The sequence below is a fragment of the Rhinopithecus roxellana genome, chromosome 17 (assembly GCF_007565055.1).
Source record: "Rhinopithecus roxellana isolate Shanxi Qingling chromosome 17, ASM756505v1, whole genome shotgun sequence".
NCBI classification, from domain to species: domain Eukaryota; kingdom Metazoa; phylum Chordata; class Mammalia; order Primates; family Cercopithecidae; genus Rhinopithecus; species Rhinopithecus roxellana.
This window is the reverse complement of record NC_044565.1, coordinates 112,652,417-112,679,913: the sequence shown is the minus strand read 5'-3', so window position 1 is coordinate 112,679,913 and position 27,497 is coordinate 112,652,417. Positions and strand designations below refer to the sequence as shown.

General features: G+C 53.4%; 1 protein-coding gene across 1 annotated transcript; it reads left to right on the top strand.

Annotated features, from left to right (window-relative positions):
• Nucleotides 1-1,294: 1,294 nt before the first annotated feature.
• Nucleotides 1,295-27,166, top strand: MAL (mal, T cell differentiation protein). The gene is made up of 4 exons (XM_010362056.2): nucleotides 1,295-1,524; nucleotides 21,201-21,368; nucleotides 22,792-22,917; nucleotides 26,551-27,166. Exons 1-4 carry the CDS (start codon nucleotides 1,432-1,434, stop codon nucleotides 26,623-26,625), a joined length of 462 nt encoding a protein of 153 aa, XP_010360358.1. The 5' UTR covers nucleotides 1,295-1,431; the 3' UTR covers nucleotides 26,626-27,166.
• The last annotated feature ends 331 nt before the right edge of the window (nucleotides 27,167-27,497 follow it).

Genomic DNA, 27,497 nt, shown 5'->3' with positions numbered 1-27,497 from the left:
TTGTGCCCAGAGAGATGCTGCCCTGGGGACCCGACACAGTGGCAACTTGGTTGCAGCCATCCGAGCTAGCAGCTCACAGAGGCACAGTGGGGTTTTCTCATTTCAAATGCCTGGCCCCTTTCCAGAGGCGCTTAGAATGGCCAGCTGATGGGAGTGCTACTTTTCTTTGGAAAATGCGTCCACGAATGTACTTCTCTCCCTAGGGACTGGGAAGGAGGAAGAATTGTGCAGCAGGGAGAGATGAGGGCCCCACAAGAGGGGAGCCCCTTGTCCTGCCTGCAGCACCTGCCAGTGAAAAGAAAGAAGAGTTGGGAGTCTGAGCTGGAGGCTGCGGGGCCAATTCCCTCTTGGCAGGAGAGAATCCGGACTGGGGCGGATTTCAGGCTTCAGTGTTTGTAGGAGGAAACACAGCAATCACACTATTAATAGTAAATTAAAATAAATGGGTAACTGCTGTATGGCAATACTTGTTTTTTTTTTTTTTTTTTTTTTAAGGCAAAAAATAATAAATACTGAAACAGAGAAACAGAACCGGAAACACTGGCGGTCAACAGGCAGCAAAGAACATGCGGGTGGGGTAGCAGCGGTCCCACCCTCAAAAGGCCCGGGCTGCCCAGACCAAGAGAAAGCGATGAATCTCTTCTGGTAACGTCCCTTCCTGTCCCATGGAGCCAAGGCAGACCTGCCCCAGCACCACCACCAGCAGCCTTCTGCTGCCGGCACGGCTGGGAGCAACCTCCTACCCTCAGGCAGACGCTCAAAGCCAAGTAGAGAGGCCCCAGTGCACGTTCCCAGCGCCGAACCAGCGCCGGCTCGGGGGACGCAGAACGGGCAGGCAGCCAGGGCTGATCCCAGCCCCCACTGCAGACCCCCAGCCTGTGGCGGCGGTCCCGTTCTGCCAGGAAACCGCCGCCTGGAGCTGTGGGTCGCGCACATTAACGCATCCAGTGGCAAAATGAAGGAGACCCAAATTCAAAGTTAGAGCATTGGTGACCCGAGGGGTGCCTTGGTGAGGTTTGGGGTCCCGGTTACTGATGGTTAACATTCTTAGGAGATGCTGGTCACCTACGAAGCGAGAAAAGCATGAGGAGCGCCTGACCAAAGTGGTTTTGCCCTGCTTCCCACAAGAGGTGGCACCCACGGCTGGAACGCAGGAGTCAGGCCCACCGTCCCCAGCTCTGCACGCCCGCAGCGGGCCCTCGAAGAGGTTCAGGGCGGTGCCCGCGGCGCTCAGGCCGGGTCTCCCGGGGCGTGGGGCCAGGGGCGGAGCTAGGCGGCGGCCGGGACTCCTCCCTCCTCTGCTCGGGCTCCCCTGCTCTTAACCCGCGCGCGGGGGCGCCCAGGCCACTGGGCTCCGCGGAGCAAGCGAGAGGTCTGCACGCAGTCTGAGCGGCGCGCGTCCAGTCCCGAGGCCGACGCCAGCACGCCCTCATGGCCCCCGCAGCGGCGTCGGGGGGCAGCACGCTGCCCAGTGGCTTCTCGGTCTTCACCACCTTCCCCGACTTGCTCTTCATCTTCGAGTTTGTGAGTGACTCCTGGCCCGGGAAGGAACGGGGTGGGCTGAGCCGTGCGCTCTCTCGGGCGCCCAGCACAGCTGTCGGACTGGATCCGCTAGCTGCGCAGGTCCCGGGAGCATCGGGGCAGCAGGGACAGGGCAGGGACCAAGCCGGGGAAGTCCCCTCCCACCTCCGGTCGTTTGTCCCCTTCTAGACCAACGGAATGAGGGAAACAGTCTACAGGACTACGGAGGAAAAACCGGGTTGCCAACCGGGGTCGGATGTTGGCAGCGGGTCAGGCGGGGACGGCTCTTGGTGCGCTGGTCCCAAACCTGCGCGCCGGGCCCGCTTGACGCGCGCTGCGCCACCGAAGCTCACGCCGCGCTTTGCGCGGTTGGGTAGAAGTGCGCAGCTTTTTCAAGGGAGACAGTGTGGGAAAAAAAAAATCAGCAAAAGAAACGTTAGTATTACCAACCGAGATTTGGAGATGAGAGGGAGTTGAATCCGGTTTATTTTCTTCTGGCCTTTTACAGTTTCTGGCGTGGGGACGTATTTACAACCAATTCGATCTGGAAATGAGGCCCTAGTTTGCGCGGCCGCAGTCCTTCTGCCCCGTGTGTGGGGTGGGAGTGGAGGAGACGGGGGTTTGCTGGGGGGCGGAGAGAGCGATCCGCGTGCCTCGGCTGACCTTGGGCAGCCGCGGGGCCTCTGCACCTGCTGTCGGTCCCGCCTTCCACGCACGGTCTCTGCCTGAGGCTGCAGGAAAGCGCTTCCTACTGAGAACTCCTGATAAGCGCTCACGGTGTCGCGAAACCGAAGTGACCTCCCTCAGCCTCAGCTCCCCGGGACCCGTGGCCCTCACCTGGGCGGGGTGTGCCCTGTATATTCTGTGGGTGCGGTCCGTCGCCGCCTCAGGGACACCTTTTCCGGCACCCCACCCTCAGAAGCACCGGCGTGGAGAGTTGGACGGGAAAGAAAATGTCGGAGCCTGGCTGTTTAAAAATTGGACCCCAGGTTGTTATTGCCTGATTGGAGGGGGAGGGTGTGAACCCCAAAGGGAGCAGGTCAGTTCGTCTAAGGAGGGCTTGGGGGCAGTGGCTAGGAGGGCTGCGGCGGCTGGGAGCAGGGCTATCATTGAACTTGGGGTGAAAGTCGAGTCGAACCCAAACCTGGGTGGAACCGGTGACTTTAAATCCTAGGGATAGGCGGAATCAAAGCAGTTACATTTAGAAGAAACCCCGGACGCCAAAGAACGCAGTCCCACCATTCACAGAGAGCCAGCCCCCGCTGGCCTTCGACATACAAGAGGGAGTGCCCCTGAGAGTAGGAACAGTCCAGTGAGACAGGGCGATCTGATCTGCGGGAAAGGTGACGGGAGGCTCCCACCCAACCCACCAATGCTGCAGAGATTACAGGGGTGTGGGAAACCCTGGAACCATCTACTACTGGCAGCTTGCTCCGCCAGCGCAGCGTGGCTTTGTGGCCTGCCAGTAGCCGGGCTTCCAGAAGAAACAACTCCCTCCTCGCCCAGAACGCTTCTCTCAGCTGACTTAGAAAGTCACTTCTCCACCTCACCCCTGTTCCCCACCTCCCCTCCTCACTTCCCAGGAGACCCGCAACGCACAGTCACCTCCAGGCGTCTTCCTCATGCTCTAGATTAGGGGTGGGCTAGCAGGTGCCTGGGAGAGAAGAGGAGGAAGCTGGCCCCAAGCCTCTCAGTTCTCCTCTGCTTGGACTGTAAATATGAAGCTGTATATATTAGATGTGTGGAAGGAATGGCGAATTAAAGGGCCTGAGAAGGTGCTGGCCACCCCAGGGGAGGCTTTTTTTAAAATTATGGAATATTACAACTCAACAAAAAGACAACCCAATTAGAAAATGAGCAAAGGACTTCAACAGAGGTTTCTACAAAGAAGATGTACAAATGGCCAATATGGACATAAAAAGATGCTTAACATCATCAGGCATTAGGAAAACAAAATTGAAACCACAATGAGGCCAGGTGCGGTGGCTCACGCCTGTAATCCCAGCACTTTGGGAGGCTGAGGTGGGTGGATCGCCTGAGGTCAGGAGTTCAAGACCAGACTGACCGACGTGGTGAAACCCAGTCTCTACTAAAAATAAAAAAATTAAAAAAAAACTTAGCCAGGCGTGGTGGCTCATGCCTGTAGTCCCAGCTACTCAGCAGGCTGAGGCATGAGCATCGCTTGAACCTGGGAGGCAGAGGTTGCAATAAGATCATGCCGCTGCACTCCAGCCTGGGCAACAGAGTGAGACTTGGTCTCAAAAAAATACATAAATGAGTAAATAAATTAAATAAATAAATAGAAAGAAAGAAATCACAATGAGATACCACTTCACACCCATTAGGCTGGCTAGTATCCAAAAAATGGAAAACGTCAAGTATTGGGTGTGGAGAAATTGGAACCCTTGTATGTCGCTGGTGGGAATGTGAATGGTTCAGCCACTGTGGAAAACAGTTTGGTGTTCCCTCAAAAAATGACCCTCTGACCCAGCAATTCCACTCCTGGGTATATAATCAAAGGATTCAAAGCAGGGACTTTAGTTTTGGCACATGCATGTTCATAGCAGCACTCTTCACAATAACACACAGCCCAGTGGCCATCAGCAATGACCTAAATAACAAAGTGCGACATCTCCAAACGATGGATACTACCTGGCCATAGCAAGGAACGAACTACTGATACGTGCTACAAAGTTGATAAACCTTGAAAACTCTATGCTAAGCGAAAGATACCAGGCACAAAAGGTCATATAGCGTATGATTCCGTTTATATAAAATATCCGGAATAGATAAATCTGTGGAGACAGAACACAAACCCTGTTGGTTTACCAGGGACCGAGGGGAGCAATTGTTTAATGGCTATGGGGTTTCCTTTTGGGGGTAATGCAAATGCTTTGGAATTAAATTGAGTTGGTGGGTGCACAACACCATGAATGCACTAAATGCCACTGAACTGTCAACGTAAAATGATTGGTTTGATGATATGTGAATTTCACCTCAAGTTTAAAAAACAAAAATAGAAATATTTCAAATGCCACAGAAGAATATATATAATACTTTAACAGACACCTACATAATTATTGCCCAACTTTGTCAAATCTTAATATTTTGCCTTGTTTGCTTTTATGTATTAAGGAAATGAAGCTTTCAGATGGCATCCAAGCCCCCTAGACATCCTTCTGTTATCTTATCCTCTCTCTCCCTCCATCCTCAGGGCCACCTGTAGGCTGAAGGTGGTGTTCACTTCCAAGCACAGTTTAGACTTTTACTGCACACATATGACCTACACATGGCATTGTTTTACGTTTTCATACTTTATGAAAATGCCAGCATACCGTACATATCATTCTGCAACATGCTTTCCAGGCAACATTATGTTCTGAGATTTATACATGTTGACTTTGTTTATCCAGTCTTCTGTTAATAGACACTTGGGATAGTTCCAATTTGCTGCCTTTAGCTACTGCAGACAGCATTGCCAAGAACATTCTCATATTTGACTCTGTAGTTACCTGTTGGAAATTTCTCCCATAAACACGTGGAGGATGTGACTTGTTGGGTCACAGGGGATATGCACATTGTCATTTTCCCAGATGTTATTACATTGCCATCCAAAAGAGTAATTCCAATTTACACACCCCAGGGGCAGATTTACTGGGAAGCCGATGATGTTTAATTAAGTTCAAGACCCCTCCTTACTCGAGCCCCTTCCAAGACTCTGCCTAATTTTGTATTCTTTTATAAAGATGATCCCCGCAATTGTTTAAGCTTCAGGCTAAACCTGGACCTTCCCCGGCCCCCACCAGCAGCACATGAAAGTCGCCATTGTTCCTCATCACTTGGTAGCGTCAGACTTTATAATTTTCTGCTAATCCGATGGGTGTGAAATGCTTGATTATTTTTTAAATCTGTAGTCCTCTGAGTTGTTGATGACTCATAGTTCAGATTCCCATGCCTGACCTCCCAACAGCCTGGGAGGCGCAGATGTCCAAGGCGATCAGGGTGGAGCACCACTTCTATGGTGAGGGGACTGCCCACTGGAGCAAGTGAGGGTGGCAGCTCAGGGTGGGGCATAGCAATCTCTCCTTGGCCCTGCACCCCTATCCCAGACCTCCTGACCTCTGAAATCTGCAGAGTTCTCACAGGAAGAGGAAGGCAGGCCCAACTAGGAAGTGAGACTGCCTTTCCAAATACCTCCAAAGTCACAGAGGCTCTGCCCCTATTGCCGGTGGTGGGGTCATCAGCGCAGCCCCGCGTAGGCCACGGGTGAAATGGCCAATGTTCTCTCCTCCTTCAATAAAACCCAGGGCTTTGCCTCTGGTCTGCTCCCCTGCAAAAGTCCCAGCCAGTGAGGAACTTTTCCTTTTGGAGCCACTCTCTGTCTCCTCCTTCTCCATTCTAAGCCAGGGGCTTCATGACACTGAGCCACCATTCAGGGAACAAAAGGTTCGCAGGGAAGACTTTCTGTCTCAGCTGTGGCCCCCAGACGCAAGGTCTCCCATAGAGACACCCCTGTGCCAGGAGAGACCCCTACCCTTTCAGGACTTGTGAAGGAAGTGGCTGAAGAGGGCTGTGAGATCATCTACTCAGCCTCTCCCCCCGAGGTCACGAAGGAGGCAGGGTTGTGAGTGAGAGCCTCAGGAATGCCACCCAGCCCTCCAGGGACATGCCCTCCTCTCTGTGCCTCAGAAGCACCAAGAGAAGTGCGGTCACATCACGGGTTGGGGTTGGGGTGGGGAGACACCTGAAATCAGTTTGCAGTTTTGACAGTTTCAGTGAACTGGACAGAGTAATGATGAAAATGATACCTTTTCTGTGACCTAAGGTGACCGGACTTTTATTAACAGTGAACAGAGAAGTCTGGGGACCTACGCTAGATTTCTACCTGGCTGGGGAAGAGCCAGCCTGACAGAGCCGGGACTGGGCCACGGGCCGGAGAGGCAGTTTTGCATTAGGTGAGCCAAGCTGTGGCTGCATTGAGAAGGTGGCATGGGAACTCCTAGGAGACCAGAGACATAGAGTCACAGAAACCTCACTTTCAGACAGGGAGCAACTTGCCTGGGTCACTGGGTCTCCAGGGTCCAGCGAGCACTTCTGGCAGTGAGCAGGTCATGCCCAGCCTTCTCTATTCACCTAAACAGCCACACGAGAGTTTGCTTGCACTAGAAGGCATCCTGGGATCCTGAGTAGGCAGCCCTGCCCACCTGGCAGCCCTGGGCAAGGCTGGGGTCCCTTCTCTCCCCCAACAGAATGAAGGGACAGCTCAGGACCACTGGGAAGCTCTCACCTTCTCTGGGCCTCTTTGTCAAAACACACCCTGCAGGTTCTGAGTCACGAGGTCCAAGGCAGGTTGAAGAACACGCATTGCACTGCACACCCTCCACTGACTCTCTGAGACTTGGAGCAGACATCTGGAGCCCAGGCCACCCTCTTGATATTTTTAAGGGGAACAGAATAGTGGGAACAGTTCTCAGGGAGAGGCTGGGGCAAGCAGTCAGGTACTCTGAGGTTCTCGCAAGTCAGTCCAGGGACTTCCTCTTTTCCTGGAGCAAGTTCCCTGCTGCTCTAGCTAGGAACCTCTCCTACAGGCACCAGGGAGTGGAGCAGGCCCTGCTTGGCCAGCACAGGATGGTGTCTGAGCTGGCCTTCCCTGACTGTGTCCACTGGCTTCCGGCTCTGTCCCCTCTCTGTAGCTGTTTAGAGAGGGCTACTGCCTGATCTGCCCTGTTTTCTCCTCTCTTCCCCTCTAAAGGGAGGAGAAGTGTTCTAGACAGAGGTTCCACAGGGGTTTGGTGGAGAAGTGACTTTTCCAGCTTTTCAGGACCAGAGGCCAGCTTTGGTGAGGACTCAGTGACTCTCAGCTGCTCCCTGGAAACTGCTGAGCGATGACGGGGCTCAGATCCACAGGACTGTAGGACGTGTCATCACACCTGAGCTACATTTTAAAAGATTGCCTGTTAGCTTTTCATAAGTCACTCCCCCACCTCACGGGGATGGGGCAATGCCAGGACTGGTGTGAAGGCACCCGTTCTGTCCCAGGGCTTTCAGAAGTGAGTAGGAAGCCCCACAATGCTGCTGCCAGCAGGGCTCACCCTCAAGTCGGCCAGGGACAAGGGCTGAATTTTGTACCTGTACTCGCCACACCAGCAGGCGAGGGGCAGAGCACATTGTGCCGCCAGTGCAGACTCGCTCTGCACGGCCTCAGTAGTGGCTTGACTTTGCCCTGAGCCCAGACACATTCTCCAGAGAACGGGCTGGGAGTAGGGACTGGACCACCTGGGACCTGCCTTGACACAGGACAGAGCCGGCCAGACTTGAACTAGAAGGGCCTGGGGGCTGACTTAATCTACTCTGGGACTTCCTCCTGGCCCCTCTAGTCTCAGTCCCTGGACACGGTGATTTGGAGCCACAGGCCTCAGGGGCAGGTGCTGATAGGATACCCAGCAGGTGTTCCCTCCTGGTGCTGATGGGTGTGAGGACAGTGGGGGATAGTGCTCCTCGTCCTTGAAGGAGGAATGTTCTGGGGTGTGTGGCCAGCTCCTTCTCACAGCTTTCAGATTGTTCCCAAGGGTGTGGAGCATGGCGCAGGTCCCTCGTGGTCTCTCATCAATTTGGAAGGCTCCAAATTGCCTTTGACACCCTGGTGAAAGGTTTGGTTCCCAGTGAGCTCCTGGCTGGGCACGAGCAGCACAGTCATTTCCCTTCTTGGGGTCATGAATGTGCCACACTCTGACTGTCTGCAGCACGTCTCCCCAGGCTCTCTGCCGCTCCTACCGCATTCATACCTAGTGCTCTACCCTAGTATTGGGCAAATCGTTTTAATGTACCCAAGCCCTGGGTCCTGAAAAACATATGTAGGAAATCGAAGGAAAGCCTGTCACCAGCCACAGCCAGCCTCACTGACCCGCAGGTCCTGGCCAGAGCCTCCAGTCCCTGTGAGAATGCAGTGGGCTGGGAGGGGAGGGGCTGGAAGGGCAGGGGGAGGAGGCAGAAAGTGAAAGTCCCAGAACCAACTTGGAGGGAGGGGGCCCAGGAGGTGGGCACTCCAGGAATAAGGCCATGGGGAAGAACATAGGTCTAGGTCCCCTGACCTGTGAGTGGAGTGGGGAGCGGTGGGGTCTGCATGGCAGCCCCTCCCGCTTCTTCAGACTGAACTGCAGGCCGGCATCTGCCAAAGAGGGAGCGGGATCCTTTGGCATTTCATCTTGTGCTGTATGTGTCTTAAACACAAACCTTGCTATTGCTTTCCTCTGAAGGAGCAGAGGCTATTGAGACTCATTGTTTCAGTGGCGGGCTGGGGAGGGAAAAGCCGGCTGGAAGTGGCCTAATGGCTAATTGGTTATTCTCCCTCCTCCATGTTAACACGCCTGTAATCCCGGCACTCTGGGAGGTCAAGGTGAAGGGTCACTTGAGGTCAGGAGTTTGAGATCAGCCTGGGCAACATGGCAAGACCCCATTTCTACAAAAACTATAAAAAATTAGCCAACCATGGTGGCTTGCACCCATAGTCCCAGCTACTCAGGAGGCTGGGGTGGGAGGATCACTTGAACCTGGAGGTCAAGGCTGTAGTGAGCTGTGATTGCATCACTGCCCTCTGGTGTGGGTGACAGAGTAAGAAACTGTCACCAAAACAAAAATCTCATGGCCACTTCCAAAGCTGACCCTAGACGCAGGAGGTAACTGTCACACCCATGGGGTCCTGGATCTGGGCCTCAGCCAGCTCATCAGAGCAGCACCCGGCAGCTGTGGGAACGTGGGTAGGTAACTGTGCCTCAGTTTGTGCATCAGTAAAATGGGGACATAGCAGCACCTGCCTCACGTAGCTACTGCCCCATAGCTATCAAGTGCTGTTATTACTAGTTGACTAATAATTTAAACATATGCTCTGAAACCAACTGGCCGACCTCTGCCCACGGCAGGGTCCGCAAGGCCTGCCCCCATCACCTTTGCCATAGGTGCCCTCTGTTCCATTCTCAGGCAGGTGCTGAATGAGGATTGGGATTGGGCCAGGCTGTGGAGGGCACACTTGACTTTTCCCTGGGGTCACCAAGTCCTGCACAGACACCACCTTCCTGGGGCCTTCCCAGTGGCTCTCCTCTCACCAGGAAGGAACAACTGAGGTCAGAGGTCAGTGTGTCCTCGGCTGGGAGCTTGATGGCACAGCCAGGAGGTGGGGGACAGGGTGGCAGCCCCAGCCTGCCTTCTGCCCAGGGAGCAGGCTGCTTTCTAAGCCTCTCTGCATCACCCGCCAGCGGGTGCCAGGATGGGCAGGAAGAGCTTTTTGGGTTCTGAGTGACACATAGCTACATCTGCCCACAGGCATAGGAACGAATTACCAGTGGGCTCAGATTAAAGCTTTCAAAAGCGATTTGTCATCAGTGTCAGTGTGTCGGCTGTATGCAAGGGCATCGGTTCAGGGAGGGGGCAGCCTCTGGCAAAAACCTGTGCCCTCACCTCTCCCAACCTCCATCCTGGCCCCCAGCTGCTTGGCAGGTGGGCATAGTTGGATGAGGGGCCTGGCAGGAAAGGAACCACCCAGCTTGTGGGTCTCAGGACTCTTTCTAAAACCAGCCACAGACCTCCTTCATGTCCATTTGTGATCGGGTTGGGGGCGGCAGTGGGAATGCTTCTTTGTTGGAGGTGGCCCCTTAGACCCGAGCTAACCCATCACCTCCACCGGGAAGCCCACCCTCCTAGCACCCTTTCCCGGCACTCAGAGCACATCCTGCAGACCTTTGCTTATTGTCTGTCTCACGCCTAAACCCTGAGTCTGCCCACATTCCTGGCCCAGATCAAGAACTCGGAAACATTTGTTCTCAGCAAGCATCGGTAGGGAAAGGGCTCAGGTCTCCACTCTCACCTACCCAACTTTGATGAATCATAAGATAAGTCCTTGACCTCAAAGGCGGACAGAGGGTGAAACTGACAAAGGCCGCCAATCCCCAAGAGACTCTGGGAGTTCCAGTTCCCTTGGACCCTCCCAGACCTGGGGCAGGCTGCCTCTTCTCGCCTCTCTCTTGCCGTTGTACACCTGTTTTGTTGGTTTGTTCACATTACTAACCTACCTGGTGACTCCCATAAATCCCTTTTGTTTTTCTTGCATTTAAGCCACTCCTGTCTGGTCTAGCATTTCCACGGATTTTGCCTTTTCCAGGTGGCTTACCCTGTATTTTCATGGAACCTCTCGGTTTCTGTTTGTCCTGCTGGGTAAGGCCACCGGGTGTAGACGTAGTAGGCAGAATTTTCCGTTCAAGTGAAGACATGCCTATCAGAAAACCCCTAGATTTGTGGATCTGAGTGGAGTTTTCATTCATTCAGGAACTAGTGACCGACCGTCCTCTAGCTCGTGAGGGAGGTGGGTATTAAGTCAGCAGTCACTTGGTCCTGCTGGCTGTGTGTGCTATGGGAGAGAAGGCTTCCCTGGGGCTCAAGGCGGGTAAGATTGCAAGCCTGAACAGGGGGCTCTTCCCACTCCAACTTGCCTTGTTAATATAAACTATGGCCCTGAACTTAGCTCTTAGACTTTTTTTTTTTTTTTTTTTTTCGAGACAGAGTCTCGCTGTGTCGCCCAGGCTGGAGTACAGTGGTGCGATCTCAGCTCACTGCAACCTCCGCCTCCTGGGCTCACTTCATTCTCCTGCCTCAGCCTTCTGAGTAGCTGGGACTGTAGGTGCCCGCCACCATGCCTGGCTAATGTTTTGTATTCTTTAGTAGAGACTGGGTTTCACCCTGTTAGCCAGGATGGTCTCAATCTCCCGACCTCGTGATCCGCCCGCCTTGGCCTCCCAAAGTGCTGGGATTACAGGCGTGAGCCACGGCACCTGGCAATAGCTCTTAGATCTTTTAATCCCAAATCTCTATCCTCTTCTTCACAAACTGATCCAAACCCCCTGAGTCATGCTCTTGCCTTGAGATTAGATAAGGAGCATGGTCTAAGGCCAGCTGGGGGTAAGGATGGCATGAGGGGTCCCTCTGGGAGGAAGAAGCCAGGAGGGGAGAGTGACTGCTGTAGGTAAACCAAGTCAGGTCCCAGCCCTGCTCCCAGGGTTCTCTTTCATAGCAGCCCCAGGAGTCAGACTCCCAATAATCTGCCTTTTCAGTTGATGCAGGGAGAGGATCGCCACCCAGAGAATCTCAGACCTCTCCCCCGATCTCTCCCCATGGGCTCAGATGGGCATCTTGTGCCAACTACCGGGCTCTGTCCCTGTCCTGTGTGGCGTTCGTATCTGGTCACCGTTGCTTAGACACTGACACTTTCACCAGGGCCTGAATCCACCCTTGGTGGACCCAGAGCTGCTCCAGTGGGGACTGTCACAAGACTGCATGAGAAAGGAGAGAAAGGGAGAGGTGGGCTCCGTTCATTAAAATGTGTCTTTGAATGAGATCCATTTCACTGGGTGAGCCTGCCTCAGTGTTGACCATGCCACTCCCAGCATCTGTTAAATGCATGAGTGAATGAATGACCAAGTGAGTGAGTCAGCGAGTAAGACAGTGAGTGACTGAGTGACTGAATGAGTGACTGACTGACTGAGTGACTGAGTGACTGAGTGGGTGAGTGACTGAGTGAGTGAGTGAGTGAGTGACAGAGTGACTCCCTGAGTGACGGAGTGGGTGAGTGAGTGAGTGAGTGAGTGAGTGAGTGAGTGAGTGACTGAGTGACTGACTGACTGAGTGACTGAGTGGGTGAGTGAGTGATTGAGTGACTGAGTGAGTGAGTGAGTGAGTGAGTGAGTGAGTGAGTGAGTGGGTGAGTGAGTGACTGAGTGACTGAGTGACTGAGTGAGTGAGTGAGTGAGTGGGTGAGTGAGTGACTGAGTGACTGAGTGAGTGAGTGAGTGAGTGAGTGACTGAGTGACTGAGTGACTGACTGAGTGAGTGAGTGAGTGAGTGAGTGAGTGAGTGAGTGAGTGAGTGAGTGGGTGAGTGACTGAGTGACTGACTGAGTGAGTGAGTGAGTGAGTGAGTGAGTGGGTGAGTGAGTGACTGAGTGACTGAGTGAGTGAGTGAGTGAGTGAGTGGGTGAGTGAGTGACTGAGTGACTGAGTGAGTGAGTGAGTGAGTGAGTGAGTGACTGAGTGACTGAGTGACTGACTGAGTGAGTGAGTGAGTGAGTGAGTAACTGACAGAGTGAGTGACTGACTGAGTGACTGAGTGGATGAGTGACTGAGTGAGTGAGTGGATGAGTGACTGAGTGAGTGAGTGGATGAGTGACTGAGTGAGTGAGTGAGTGAGTGACTGAGTGACTGAGTGGGTGAGTGAGTGACTGAGTGAGTGGGTGAGTGACTGACTGACTGAGTGACTGAGTGGGTGAGTGAATGAGTGAGTGACTGAGTGGGTGAGTGAGTGAGTGGGTGAGTGAGTGACTGAGTGAGTGGGTGAGTGACTGACTGAGTGAGTGACTGAGTGGGTGAGTGAATGAGTGAGTGACTGAGTGACTGAGTGGGTGAGTGAGTGAGTGGGTGAGTGAGTGAGTGACTGAGTGAGTGAGTGGGTGAGTGAGTGAGTGAGTGACTGAGTGAGTGAGTGACTGATTGAGTGACTGAGTGAGTAACTGAGTGAGTGAGTGAGTGACTGAGTGGATGAGTGACTGAGTGAGTGGGTGAGTGGGTGAGTGGCTGAATGAGTGACTGAGCAAGTGAGGGAAACTCCTCTGGCTTGCTGGGACTGAGTTCCTTCGTACCAGGAGGTAGGTAGGCTGACAAAAGTAAGGAAGCCAAGCCGGGTTTGCTCGTTACCTCTCGGAACTGGAGCAGAGTCCCCTGCCCTCCCTCTCAGATGCTTCTTCTTAGGGGAAGAGCTGCAGGACTCTGGGGAAGCCTTCAGCATTAGGGGTCTTGGGTCTTCCCCTGAGCTCCTGCTCTGTGCAATTCATTCTCCCACCACCTGGTGCACGGGGCCCTCTTCACTTCATCCTGGCATCAAAGCCTGTTGTGCCATTTACCTGCTCTACAGTAGCTCATCCTTAACCCGGCTCTACGTACCTACACACACACACACACACACACACACGTGCACTCACATGCACCCACATGCATGCATGTGCACACACATATACACAAGCATACACAGGCACATGCACACATACAAATACACATGCGTATGCAGCACCATACACATACATACACATGCACAGACATACACACCTGCACACAAACACATATACATACAGAGAAGTACACCTGTGTGCATACATACACATACATATGGGTACATACATGCACCTATACACAAGCATACATGTACACACACACATACGTACATACATACATACACACAGAAAAATGCTTCCTACCCTCTGTCTCACTCCTGGAATGATTAGCTTTAAATCAATCATCCCATTGAGCTGGCAAAGACTGCTGAGCCTCTCCTGAACCACACAGTTGTTTTTCTGGTCAGATCACCTACACAAAATGTCCTCCTGGCATTGAAATAACCCTTGGCTGCTAAAACGACTCAGTGAGTGAGTAGATTGCCAGCAACATGAGTTGGGGGTGCTCCTCATGGTGGCCTTGGGAGGACACAGAAGGGCTGGGAGCTTCCTGCAGTCCTCCCAGCAGAGGGGGATGAATCCGAATGCCTCCCTCATCCGGCGAGGACATCTCTTCTTTTCCTTCCTGGGGAGATGATTTTTGCCACTTAACCTAAGTGGCAGGGGGGCTCAGCAGTGGTGCTCAGCCTCTCTCCTGTGGCCGGTTTCCTTTACTTCTCAAGAATTCGAGGCACAAACTGTTGTTCACATATGCCTTTAAAGGCACACACCACGTGCTCCGTGCTGTTGGGCTCTGGGGACCACGCCCCCAGGTGTGTAGATGGAAAGCCTTGCCTAGGAAGACCTCTTTGGTTCACGGCTTGATGTGTCCTTGGAAGAATCTCCGCTTGTGGAGGCCCTAACAGGGTGAAACGGAGCCCCAGAAAAATATCCAGAGAATTTGAGCAAGGCCTCTGCATTGCCTCAGTTACCCAGCCCTGCAGCAGAAACTCTGGGGACTGTGGATGAAGAGTTCTTTCAGCCACAGGGAATGGAAACTCCAGACGAATCTCAAGAATGTGCCAGAGAATGCGTCTTCCCGTCCTCCATGACCAGGCCCGTTGTTGGAGGCAAGGCTGGCTCATATCTTAGTGCCCTTTGTGCTTCCTTGTGCAGGGCAGGCACATTTTTCTCAACTTTTGGTTTCTGGAGACTGTAGGTTTTCCCTTTTTGATTCTCTTGAGGTTATTTAAATATTCTGGCTCTCTTCGGACAAGTTTTGCAGTAGATGATTGTGCGTATTGAGATCATATTCAGACTGCTGGGATTTTGGATTTTTCACATAGTTACAGAAGAGGCTGCTTCATCTAAAGACCGTCGTGACAGCAAGAGCTTAGTGGCAGCCAGGTGCCGGCCCCCTGCAGATATAACCTGAGTCACAACTACGGTTATCACTACTTTTCAGATGAGGGACAGAGATTCAATAACTTGCCCAGGGACAGCAGGTCACCCAGCTATGAACAGAGCTCACTTCAAACTCATCAACCCTGGCTCCAAAGTGCATATCCTTAACCACCCCTTAAGCACCCTGGCTGCTTCCCATGGATTCATTTGGAAAGAAAACATGAGAAGCTTCTCCGATTTCACACGAGAGCTCCCAGGAAGACAATTCCTGACAGAAATTTTTTTCACAAACATCATTTCATTGGGTAGACCATGGATGTGAACTCTTTGGAACCTTTTTTGTCCAGTTTTGTACATTATCCCATGTTCTTAGAGAAGCTCAACTCTGCTCAGCACCCCCAACTGACCTGAATTAGATGGCTGGTTTCCAGCTCTGTCGTACCAGCGTTGGGAGGGGCCTCCAAACGTTCACGCACCCCCTCGGCCCCCATCCTCAGACAGTGAGGCTGCATCTCAGAGTTCAGAGGACACCCAAGGACGAGCTAGTCTCATGTTCCAGGCGAGACAGGGACCCAAGCTCGAGGAGAGGACAGGAGGGGAGAGGAGAGGAAACGCTATGGTGACAATTTGCACTGAGAGGTGGGGCAGGACCTGGACGGGGGCAGTCGACTGGCATGGCTGGAAGGCAGGCAGGGCCCTAAGACAGGAGCCATTTCCTCTTCTGTCTCACAGGAGTTACAGAGCATCGCCCACAGACTTATGTTACGGCAACACAACATGAGGCCTTGGCCAAGAGTGCGGGGCGTCTGTCCCATCTCTCTGCTTCTTTCCTGGGGATCAGACTCTGGGCATGAGTCCTGGGCTTTGGTGTTCTTTTCCTAAAGGCAGCCCAGGTGACTTAACGTATAGTCAGGGCTGAGGACGACAGAGTGTTTGCCGAGGCCCCATCCTCATCTTCTAACTCAAGGCCCTGGACTCAGAGCACTCAACCCTTGTCCCTCTGCAGCCACCCAACTGGAGACCTTTGTGTGAGATCACCCAGCTAGCTGTACCATCTCTACTTTGATGGACAGTGACGGGGTGCAGCTGCGGGGCCGGGGGAAGTCTGGCCTGTTGGCAGAAACAAAGGGGACACAAACCGTGCCTCCAGGGTGCCAGTAATGTTTTCAAAATAATTGCCTCTGTGCATTGCCGCCTGGAGACTGGGAGCCACCTGGAGTTTCCTTGATGAAAGGAAATCCTTGAACCCTCACCTACTCCCTCGCTCTGGACAAATATTTGGCCAGTGGGGTCCTGAGGCCAGACTGGAACAGACTGCTCCATGCCCAGGAGTGCCTTATCTCCCTGGTGTGGGTGCCTTTCTTACTCTGCTTGCTCTCTGTACATTTAGTAGGTGGAGCAGGGCAGGAACCAGCTTTGACTCATGGTTTACACCAAATCTCAGCTTTGCACACAGCAGGGCTGGAGGCTCACCCTGCCTCCAGCCCCACCTTCTGCTACTCCTTGACCCATGCCCAGCTGCCCAGCCTTCAGCCTCCTGAAGCCCTCACAGCTGCTTCAGCATCCTCTGACCTTGGCATGTGCCCTTTCCACGCCGTGGAGAGCCTCTCCCAGTTCTTTGGCCTGGTTAACCAGTTAAGTCCACCTCTCTCTCCAAGGCTCGACTGACCCTATGCACCTGTCCAGGCTGCTCTGCCCACTCGGGGCTGATTGTCCACCTGCATCTTAAGTGGCTGCTTATGTGTCTGTTTCTGCTGAGCCGTCAGTCTCCTGCATGAACGACGTCTTATTCCCAGGTATTGGTAGTGCTGGGCTCAGTGCCAGAAGCTTCACACTCACATCCATAGTTTCAGCCAGTTCACACCAGCCCACAGTGTGGGGAGACAGCTGCGAGTTGCCATTTGCAGAGAGGAAACTGAGGCCAAGAGGCAGAATCACTTGCTGCAGCCTCCTGCAGACTTCAGAGGACAGGTCCTCTGAGAACAGGGAGTCCCCTGCCAAGGGGAGGGAGCCAGCAGGGCACCTCTGCATTAGAATTCTCCCGGAGGAGACCGCAGCAAAGGTCTGTGCTCCAAAGGGAAGGGGTCATGACTCAGCTGAGGCAGCAGCTGTTTCTGTTCCACAGACACCTGGCCGGGGATGAACTCTCTCCTGGCTCAGCTGCACCTTTCCCGTCTCCTCCTCTTCTTCTCAGGGTTGCTCTGCACCCTCCTCCGCCCCGCCCCCCAGATAGCCCCTGTGACCCTGGGCTCTGCAGTCCTCCCTGGGCACCTCCTGGGCAGTGCTGAGGGGAACGCCCACCACCCCACTGCGCATCTCCTGGGAGCAAAGGCCCCAGCTGTCGTGATGTCATCTGTGCTGAGACATCTGTCACTAGCTGCACCTTCACATGTTTCTGGGACAGGCAAGGACTGGTGTAAGAGCGTCCCTAGGAACGCCGTTCCTCAGATGCTCCTGTGTTGGAGGCTCCAGAGAGATGAGACACAGTCACCCAGGACCCCTGAATGGTGGGGTCCAAATGGGCCACTGTGCGGCTGCGACAGCAGAGATATTCTGTATCAGTGCCCTTCAGAGAGAATTTCTCACCTGAACACATTGTACTAAATGAAAGAAGTGAGTCACAAAAGTCCATGTATTGAATGATTCCATTCATATGAAAGTTCAAAATACAGAAATTTATAGAGATAGAAAGTGGATTCGTGGTTGCTTGGAATGGGGGCAGGGAAGCCACAGCTCATGGGATTTCTTTCCAAGGTGATGACAATGTTTCAAGATTGACTGTGGTGATGGACGCGCATATCTGTGAATATTCTGAAAACTCGGGAATCATACCGTGTCAATGGGGGAATTGTATGGGCTGTGAATTATAGCTCATAAAGCTGTTTAAGGAAAGAAAAAGATAATGTCTCCCCACCATCTCACTAGGAAACATACCGCTCTAAATATACCACGCAAAGGAAAAAAGTCGGCCTCATTTTTTGAAGGACACCCTTGCAAGGTGATGCCCTCAGAGGCTGGGTGGGATCCTGAGATGTGTCAGGGGACAGGGGCTGGGGTTAAACCCACAGCACACTTTGTTCTGTGGACAACTGTGGACAGGGTTCCCACGATAGACAGCAGGAATCCACGTGCCAGTGTGGGCAGCATGGACTTTCCCAGGGAGCTGGAAAATAGTCTTCACCAGGTTGGTCAAAGCACACACTGGAACAGGGCAGAGGTCTGGCCTGACCTCGAGGCCCTCTGTGCAGCTGCTGGAAGCTCAGAGCCCAGGCTGTGGCTGTGCCCAGCAAGGTGCACACAGGAGGCTGTGGCCAGCCCTCCACGTACTGACTTCCCCTCACTTTTCCTGCCCTTGATTCCTCATATCAGTCACGTCTCAAGCCACACGGGAAGAATGGAGTGGAGATGACTCTACAGACAGGAGCTGAGGGCCACCTTCTCAGATTTGCCATTTCCAGGTGCCACCTGTGCATTAATTCACTTCGTATGTATTTTACAGTTAATTTTCCCAAAACTATGACATTGCGACCAGAAGCATAGAAACAATGTCACTATCCAGTTTACCGTTGCCTATCCGCGCTATTAGAGAACTCCAGACACCTGGCTCCACCCTGAGCCCTTCTTGCCTTCATCAGAGAAACCAGACAGTAAAGGAGGGGGAATCGTTTACTCACTGTGAAATTCAGTGTTCTTCGATAGCATGCGTGCTGGTCACCCATAAGCGCCTCTGGCCCACGGGGTCCCACTGGGATTCCACAACGGAGTCTCTTCCCCACCATGTGCAACCCAAGGTGCTCCTTTGGAATTTGGTTCATAAGTGGCTCCAGTTTAGCCACACCCGGGTACCAGGAGACCAAAGTCCTGCTAGCTGACTTGGACATGGACGCATGGCTGGATGGGTCTTCTCCGGGTCCCCACCAGGGAGGCAGCTGTGAGCAAGGCAGACCTCAAGCCCACCATCACCTGGTCAGGGAAAGCCCCAAGTTATCCCTAACCCAATACACCTGTGTTTGTGCCGAGCGCTACAGAGAAGGCGTGCACGACTCCCCGAGACTGTGTGAACAAGGAATCAACTTAAATTGGTACTCCTGGGAGGGTCACGTAGCCACCAGGCAAAGGGCGCTTAGGAGAGGGGTTCCCAGGCTGGGGCCTCCCTCTGCCCACTGGATGTGCCTGCTGGATCCTCCCGTTTCTCACGCCACCCTCACATGCCTCCTGAATCCAAGCCCTGCCTACACCGATGCGCTCCTGTCCCTCCGTCAGTGCCCATTATGGAAAAGGCCGCATCATCTGTTGGATCTGAAACTCAACTGTGGATGAAATCTACACACACACATCTTATTCCATGGCGGTCTGCGCATTTTTATTTAATTGATTTTGCTCCCAGTGCATCCCACCGCCCCTGCCACGTGCCTTCAGGCAGCCTAAGATCCATCAGCAGAGGACGCTTTCTGGTCAGACATGCCCACATCTGATTCCTTAGGGACAACTTGGTTTTAATAAATCCAAAGTCTTCATTGCACTGATTTTTCTACCTAAATGCAATTCTCTCCTGATTGCTTCTCAGCCAAGCAGCTCAGAGAACACCTGTAAAGACAGTGGTAGCTCTAACCCAGCAGGTGGTCAGCGGGGGGTCAAGGTGCTATGTGAATTCAAACCACAGGGGACACAGGCCTGGGTGGGCAGCCCCACCCTCAGCCCCCCAGATGCATCTGTAGTACCTTGGAGGCTTTTGGCTGCAAAGGAATCTCCACATAGGCCTAGAGTGCTCCGAGCCCCATCCTCATCCAAGTGCGGAACATGTGGATGAGGCTGAGCTGATTCTTTCTGGGGGCGGGAGCGGGGGGCGGGGTCGGTGCAGGGGGAGATGAGGAGAAGAGAAAGAGAAGTGCAGAAAGTCTCGGCTCGTGTTTGTACGCGCCTGTCCACAGTGAGGAGCAGGGTTTGTACGTACCCACCTGCGGTGGGGAGCGGCTTTGTATGTGTCCAGCCACAGCGAGGAACTGGGCTGGGCTACTGAGGGGTGCTGCTGGCTCCCATGTCTGCTCCTCTTTGACTGTATGGAGCTCACTGACCCTGGCGACCTCAACTGGGGTGTATTCTGGATAACCACAGGACTATACTTCTCTCACTGTACACCCATCCTCAGCCATCCAAGGAGACAAGGCTGGCCTGGGTTACTCCATTCAAACTCCAAATCTGGTCGTCAGAACACTTTCTGGACTTGGGAATATAAGGGGTTGAATCCAGAAAAAGAAACAATGAGCAAGAGAGAGAGGGAGAGAGAGAGAGAGAGAGAAGGAAGAGAGAGAGGTAGAGAGAGGGAGAGAGAGAGAAGGGAGAGAGGGAGGGAGGGAGGGGGGGAAGAAGAAAGGAAGGAAAGAGAGAGAGAGAGAAACAAAAGAAGGAAGGCCAGAGGGCTACTGACAGTGTGGCTAATTTGTTTTGCCAAATAAAGACCAAAAAGATCTGCTGGTCACTACCATTGCATAAAAAAAAGGACATTTTAATATCAAAGCAAGTAGGAAGGCTAGAATATCAGAAGAAATAGCAGCCCTTCTCATGACAATACCAAATGGCATAAGTACTTTCTTGGAATGATGAGTTACTTAACTTCCACCTACCTCAGTTTCCTCATCTGGCAAACGGGTCGGCATTACTCATACGGTTGCTGTGAGTATCACTGAGTTATTTGTAAAGTGCGTAGGATAGTGCCTGGAATGCAGGTCTGATATAAGTGTTTGTTAAATAAAAAATTAAATCCATATTTAAAAAGTTAATTAGGCCGGGCGCGATGGCTCACGCCTGTAATCCCAGCACTTTGGGAGGCCGAGGAGGGCGGATCACCTGAGGTCAGGAGTTCCAGACCAGCCTGGCCAACATGGCGAAACCCTGTCTCTACTAAAAATAGAAAAAGTAGCCAGGCGTGGTGGCGCACACCTGTAATCCCAGCTACTCAGGAAACTGAGGCATGAGAATCGCTTGAACCCGGGAGGCAGAGGTTGCAGTGAGCCGAGATCACGCCACTGTACTCATGCCTGGGTGACAGAGCAAGACTCTGTCTCAAGAAAAAAAATTTTTTAAAAGTTAGTCAGAGCAGGCATGCTGGGGATTGGGATTGAGATCCAGCACAAGGCCTGGCGGGGACGACAGATGCATTTTTGGAGAGGAAAATGCCTGCCCTGTTCTCTTTGCCTGCTTCCTGTGTTTTTTGCAGCCAAGTCACCCCATGTGACCGCTGGTCGGGGGCCCTTCCTGGGCTGGGGCTCTCCTCTGGGCCGAAACTCACCCCTCTCCTCCCCCACAGATCTTCGGGGGCCTGGTGTGGATCCTGGTGGCCTCCTCCCTGGTGCCCTGGCCCCTGGTCCAGGGCTGGGTGATGTTCGTGTCTGTGTTCTGCTTCGTGGCCACCACCACCTTGATCGTCCTGTACCTCATTGGAGCCCATGGTGGAGAGGCCTCCTGGGTCTCCTTGGTGAGTCCAGCCAGGGCGACTGCTGGTTGCAGTGGGGGGCGGGACGGAAGTAGTACTGGCCCCTGGTCCGGTAGGGTGGGCTTTTCCAGTGCCAGGTGAGACTTCTCCATAGACGTCACCCCACCGTGTTCCAAGGCTGAGCCTGCCCAGGGCTCCCAGCAGCAGAATCAGGAGAGGCAGGGGCAGAGGCAAGGTCTCCACTGCCAGCCCTCATTGGACCTCTTCTGTGTTCTCCTGCATGACTGCCTTTCCATGGATAACCAGCTGCCCAGCCCCCACACCACCTGTGCCCACCAGGTGCCTGCCTGCCCCTCCCATCACCTGTGAGGGCTGTTTTCATCTCAGGGGAGCCGGGCCCTGGAGGCTGACCGAGGTGTTGGGCTCCGGAAACTGGCCCTGGCTCTGAGGGTCTCAGGCCATATTTACTGTCCAGCTCCAAGCAGGGCTGCCACAGAGCACAGGGAAACAGAAGTGGCCTTTGGTCGTTATTCTGTATAAATTCTGCTTTGAGGCCCACGAAAAGGTAACTTTTACATGTAGGACACTTGCCCGTTACCTGCTGTAGGGGTGGTGGGGGCCATTTGGCCAAGCCTGTCACTCTCAAAAGCTCTGCTACTTAGACTTTTGAAATCACTTCCAAATCACAACTACATAAAACCCTGTTTTAGTACCTTTTCGCTTTCATTTATTTCTTTATTTTGAGTTGGGGGTCTCATTCTGTCACCCAGGCTGGAGTGCAGTGGCGCAATCTCATCTCACTGCAGCCTCAACCTCCCAGGCTCAAGTGATGGTCCTGCCACAGCCTCCTGAGTAGCTGGGACTACAGGCATGCGCCACCACACCCAGCTAAGATTTCTTATTTTGTGTAGAAATGGGGATCTAACTATGTTTCCCAGGCTGGTCTCAAGTCGTGGCCTCAAGAGATCCTCCTGCACCAACCTCCCAGAGCTCTAGGATCACAGCCTTGAGCCACCACGCCGAGCCCTTTTTTGCTTTTAAATATACCAGGAGCCAAAAATAAGCAATGAAACAAAACAAAACAATAGAAACAGCATGGTCCTCCCTCATCCTGCACCGGTCAGTGAGGCCACACCCACGCTGGACTGTGGCCATGCACACTTCTCGGATCCAGGACGAGCTTTTTCCTGGGACACCCCAAGCTGCTGGCCCCTCCCCCACTCTCCCTTGACCCTTCCTCAGGGGAGACCCATGTTCCATCTGAAGTGCTCACTGTGGCCCCACAGCAGTGAAGCGAGACTCAGCGCAGCAGGGCAGGCATGGGACCCCCGTGACAAGGTTGGGAGGGGTGGGATTCAAAGGAAGTAGGGGGAGAGGCAAGGGATGGGGGTGGAGGGGACCTCAGGTCTGCATCTGGGCCCCGTCTCTCTCTCCCCATCCCTCTGACGCTCCGTCTGCCCCGCAGGACGTAGCCTACCACTGCACCGCTGCCCTCTTTTACCTCAGCGCCTCAGTCCTGGAGGCCCTGGCCACCATCACAATGCAAGACGGCTTCACCTACAGGCACTACCACGAAAACATTGCTGCCGTGGTGAGTCCGGGCACCCGGGGCTGTGTCCGCAGCGGGCGGCTCCGCGGCTGGCAGGGTGTGTGTAGAGGCTGCCCAGGCCCTCTGTTTCCAGCTCACTAACTTTGGAGTGAGGTCAAACCTTGCCTTCATTCCTGGAGCAGGAAAGCCCCGAAGAAGGGGGGTGTCGTGTCGTGCCCAAGGCTCTGCTTAGTCGTCTGGCCAGGGCTGCATGCCCCAGGCCTGGGTGGGCTTTGCAGAGGGCAGACGTGTGAGGGGATGCAGCTGCCCAACGCCCTGCCCAGGTGCTCTGTGAACAATCTTATTCAACATCCACGGCAACCCTACAACCCAGGATTATGACACCCATCTCACAGGTGAAGTGGACCAGAGAGTGTGGGTGACAGGCCCAAGATCACCAGGCGTTGTAGGGCCCAGCATCAAGGCTGGGGGCCCAGTCCCCACACCCTCAGCACTGGTTTGGGGCTGTGAGTCTGGCCACATGGGTCTCCTGACTCTCCCCACGTGCCCGTCCATTGAAGCATCCAGCCAGGGGTGGGGACACTGGAGCCAGGTGGATTTTCTTCTTAATGGACTGGATCAGAATGACAGGGTAACAGAATATACTGTTTCATCACGTGGTTTTCAGAGCTGAGCATGTGTGCCCTTGCACCAGTCTAAAATACGCTTCTGACTGTGGGTATTGTTAAAAAGTAAGAAGTTTCAGAAAGAGCACTCTTCAGATATCTAGAACTTGACCTACGAATTATGCAAATCCCAAGGTAGAATGTGGTGATCTCCCATGTTGGCCCGTCTCCCAACATGGCTGGTTTCCAAGCAGCAGCACAGCCAGGTGGCATCCTGACTGATCTTCCTTCCTGGAGAGGCTGGTGAACCACCCTCCATCTTCTTCACACAATTCCCTCTCATCTCCTTCTCCCAAGGCAGCTTCATACGTTCCCCATCCCAACCAAGTCTTCTCTTTTAACAAACATCAGCGAAGTGTCTGATAATAATTTCCATAAAATTATTGTGGGCAAGGGTTGCGAAATGTAGATGGGATGTGGTTAGTGGGTCAGCACTTGAAGGAAAAACCCAGCCAGGGGAATGAACGTCCCTTCCTGCTGCTCAGGTCTCTAGTTGAGAACCACTAGGCTCTACGGCCTTCTGACTTTTCTCTTTTACCTTTTATCAAAGGCAGCACACAGCCAGAGAGGTGTGCAGTTACAAGCCCACAGCTTAACAGATTTCATACAGCGAACTCCCTGTGTGGCTGGTGTCTGGACTAAGAATTAGGGCCAGTCACCAGCACACAACCTGATGAATTTTCATAAAGCGAACTCCCCTGTGTAGCTGGCATCTGGACTAAGAATTAGGGCCTGATAAACCACTCCCGGAAATCTCCTCAAGTCTTGTTCCCATCACTGTGCCCCATCACCACCCAATTCTGATTTTTTTTTTTTTTTTTTTTGAGACGGAGTCTGGCTTTGTCGCCCAGGCTGGAGTGCAGTGGCCAGATCTCAGCTCACTGCAAGCTCCGCCTCCCGGGTTCACGCCATTCTCCTGCCTCAGCCTCCCGAGTAGCTGGGACTACAGGCGCCCGCCACCTCGCCCAGCTAGTTTTTTGTATTTTTTTAGTAGAGATGGGGTTTCACCGTGTTAGCCGGGCTGGTCTCGATCTCCTGACCTGGTGATCTGCCCATCTCAACCTCCCAAAGTGCTGGGATTACAGGCTTGAGCCACCGCGCCCGGCCACAATTCTGATTTCCAGCACCTGTTCAGTCTTGCCTGCCTTTGAACTTCATATAAGTGGAATTATACAGTGGAAACTCATATGGCTTCTTTCTCTCACCCTTATGTTTGTGAGATTCACCCAAGTGGCTGTGTGTAGATGTGGGTTGTTTGTTCTCATTACTGTGTAGTATTCCCTTGTAGGAATAGACCAACAGCTATTTATCCATCCCATGATTGACCATGTTCCCATTTTTTCAGTTGAGATGGATAGACACGAATATGCTCATGCAGACAGGAGGGTTACAATTGAGAACCAGAGTGTTCTCAGCTGGCAGATGCACCCAAATAAAACCACCAAGGGGAAATCTGCACGGTGTTTGATGTAAAGTCACGCCTTTCAACTCACAGTATCAACTGCATCTGACTGTGAGAGAGAAAGAAGTTCATTACTCAGGATTCAATCCCAGACCCGCCCAACCACAGCATGTCCAGTCCAGGGGATACTGGGGTGCAAGGAGGCACTTCACACCCTCTCTCACACAGCCTGGTTTTGGAAGCAGCCAGCCTGCCTCACCTCCACTCTGTGGCTACTAATCAGGGCCTGTTCCAAGCTGAGCTCCTCCCTCTCTCCTTTGTGGGTGGCAGAGCTGCTTTGCCAAAGGTACCCCGGGGATTGGTGGAAGTTGACTGGGACGAGATGGAAATTTCTGGAGAAATCTGGAGGTTTCTAGATTATACAATGGTAGGCGGCGATGGCTGCAGTTTAGGGAGAGAGCTTTCTGAAGCCAAAATTTGCCCGTTCGTGCCCAGCTCTACGTGTTCCCTTGACCCCATTGGAAAATGAGTCTCCACTGCTCTTCCTGCTGGGGACTTCCAAGGTGCTTCTGCTAAAGGCCCTCGTTGGTCTGGAATGCCCACCTTTTACAGAGGGCTGCCCACTGGGGTCTGACTGCCTGCCCCAGATACGTTCTCTTAAATGTGTTAATCATTCGGCTTACTCGCCGCCTGTAGGCAATGAGGGAAAGGGCTTGCCCAGGTGTAGAGGCAGGAGAGCTGGCACCCTGAGGGCTGGGGTTGATGGGCATTTTCAGGAGTCACAGAGGCGTAGCCGCCCTAAATGGATGTTATGCCTGAGCTGGAAACTCTTGACCTCCACCCAAGGTCACAAAGCCAGGTGCAGAGATTGGGCTCGGCAGCAGGCAGGCCTCAAGGAGTGGGGTGATGGGAGCAGACAGTGCTCAGGAGGACTCAGCAAGTCCCCAGCGAGCAGGGCCATCGCTCCCAGGGCCACGGTGGCTGACTGGATGGTCCCAACAGTAAGGCCCCTCCTTTCGACAAAAGCTCAAAATCCCTCCTCCCCTTCGCTGTCCCTCACTTCCTATGAAGTCTGGCTCCCTCAGCCACACCTGTGATATTAAGAACCCTAAAACAAAATAATGATAGGGCGAGGATGTCCAGGCAGCATGGAGACTTTCACCAGAGCCAGCAAACCCAGATATTTACAATCTCTCAACCAAGCTACCAGGACCACAGCTGGAGGGTGCTGGTCTCCCTGCTGGGGGAGGAAGTTGTCCCTGGAAAGTTACCTGCCTGAGATGCTTTCATTGGAGGGGCCTTTGAGGACTCCATCTCAGGTCAGCCGAGACCTCAGGCTGAGACCCGTGTGATGCTGGGTGGTAGTGGAGAGTCTGACCTTGCACACCAGGTCCAGGCGGTTGTTAGGTCGCACGGAGCTCTGTACTGACAGGATGTGGTGCATGCCTGGGTTCAGCAGGGAGGGCGTCCATGTGAGGGGTGAGAAGCCATGGCGGCCCAAGCTCTCCGGGTCTGGCGCCCCTGGGCCCTGTGAGGCTGGATGCAGTGCAGACGCTGTGCCTCGCCCTCCTGCACAAACCCATTGACGGCCGTTTCTCTTGGTTCCAGGTGTTCTCCTACGTGGCCACTCTGCTCTACGTGGTCCATGCCGTGTTCTCTCTGATCCGATGGAAGTCTTCGTAAAGCCCCAGCAGAGCCTGAGCTGAAAACCCAGATGGTGTTAACTGGCCGCTCCACCGTCCGGCATAACGTTTTAGAAAACAGAAATGCCCTTGACGGTGGAAAAAAGAAAACAACCCCTCACCCCCGCCCCCAACAACAACAAAAAGCCCTGCCCTATTGCTTGTGGGTGCTGTGTTTACTCTCCCGTGTGCCTTCGCGTCCGGGTCGGGAGCTCGCTGCGTCTAACCTCCGACGGCTGCGCTGTCTGCTAGGGTCACCTCCTGTTTGTGAAAGGGGAACTTCTTGTTTGGGGGTGGGAGGTGGGGCTGACCTGAGAAGGAGACAAAGATCCCCTGCGGACCCCTGGACCAGCTCTCGAGAACTACCTGCTGGAATTTTCCACAGGCTCTCCCGAGCGTCCCCTCTTGTGGCACGTTTTCAGTCTTCATGGATGTTCCGCGTGTCATGGGGACTAAAACTCACCCCACAGATCTTTCCAGAGGTCCAAGGTGGAAGATGGTAACCCGGTGAAATACTTTATAAAGTGTCTTTATGTTCAATACATTTGTTGGGTGTTTTTTGGGCTTGGGTTAAATTCCTCAGCATCAGGAATGCCATCATTTCAGCTTTCTTTCTGAGGAATCCTTTGACTGAAACCGAATCTCAGGAGACAGCATCAGGTGGCAGTTGAGATGACAGACACTGTGTGCTCGGCCACTGCACTCTCAGGGCTCGGTGCGGGGGAGCCCACCCTCCCAGCCACCTGCCCAGATGGCTTTCCCCTCTCTCTGGAAACAGGCCAAGTGCCATCCGGGGGCAGCTTTTCCTTCCTACAAGACACAGCAGTCTGTGCCCCACGAGGACCTCCTTCCATTGTGACACTCATCAGCCTG

Coding starts and splice junctions, on each gene's coding strand:
- MAL (XM_010362056.2), top strand. CDS start 1,432: ATGGCCCCCGCAGCGGCGTCGGGGGGCAGCACGCTGCCCAGTGGCTTC. Junction 1,525..21,200: donor TGCTCTTCATCTTCGAGTTT/GTGAGTGACTCC, acceptor CCTCCCCCACAG/ATCTTCGGGGGCCTGGTGTG. Junction 22,918..26,550: donor ACGAAAACATTGCTGCCGTG/GTGAGTCCGGGC, acceptor TCTTGGTTCCAG/GTGTTCTCCTACGTGGCCAC.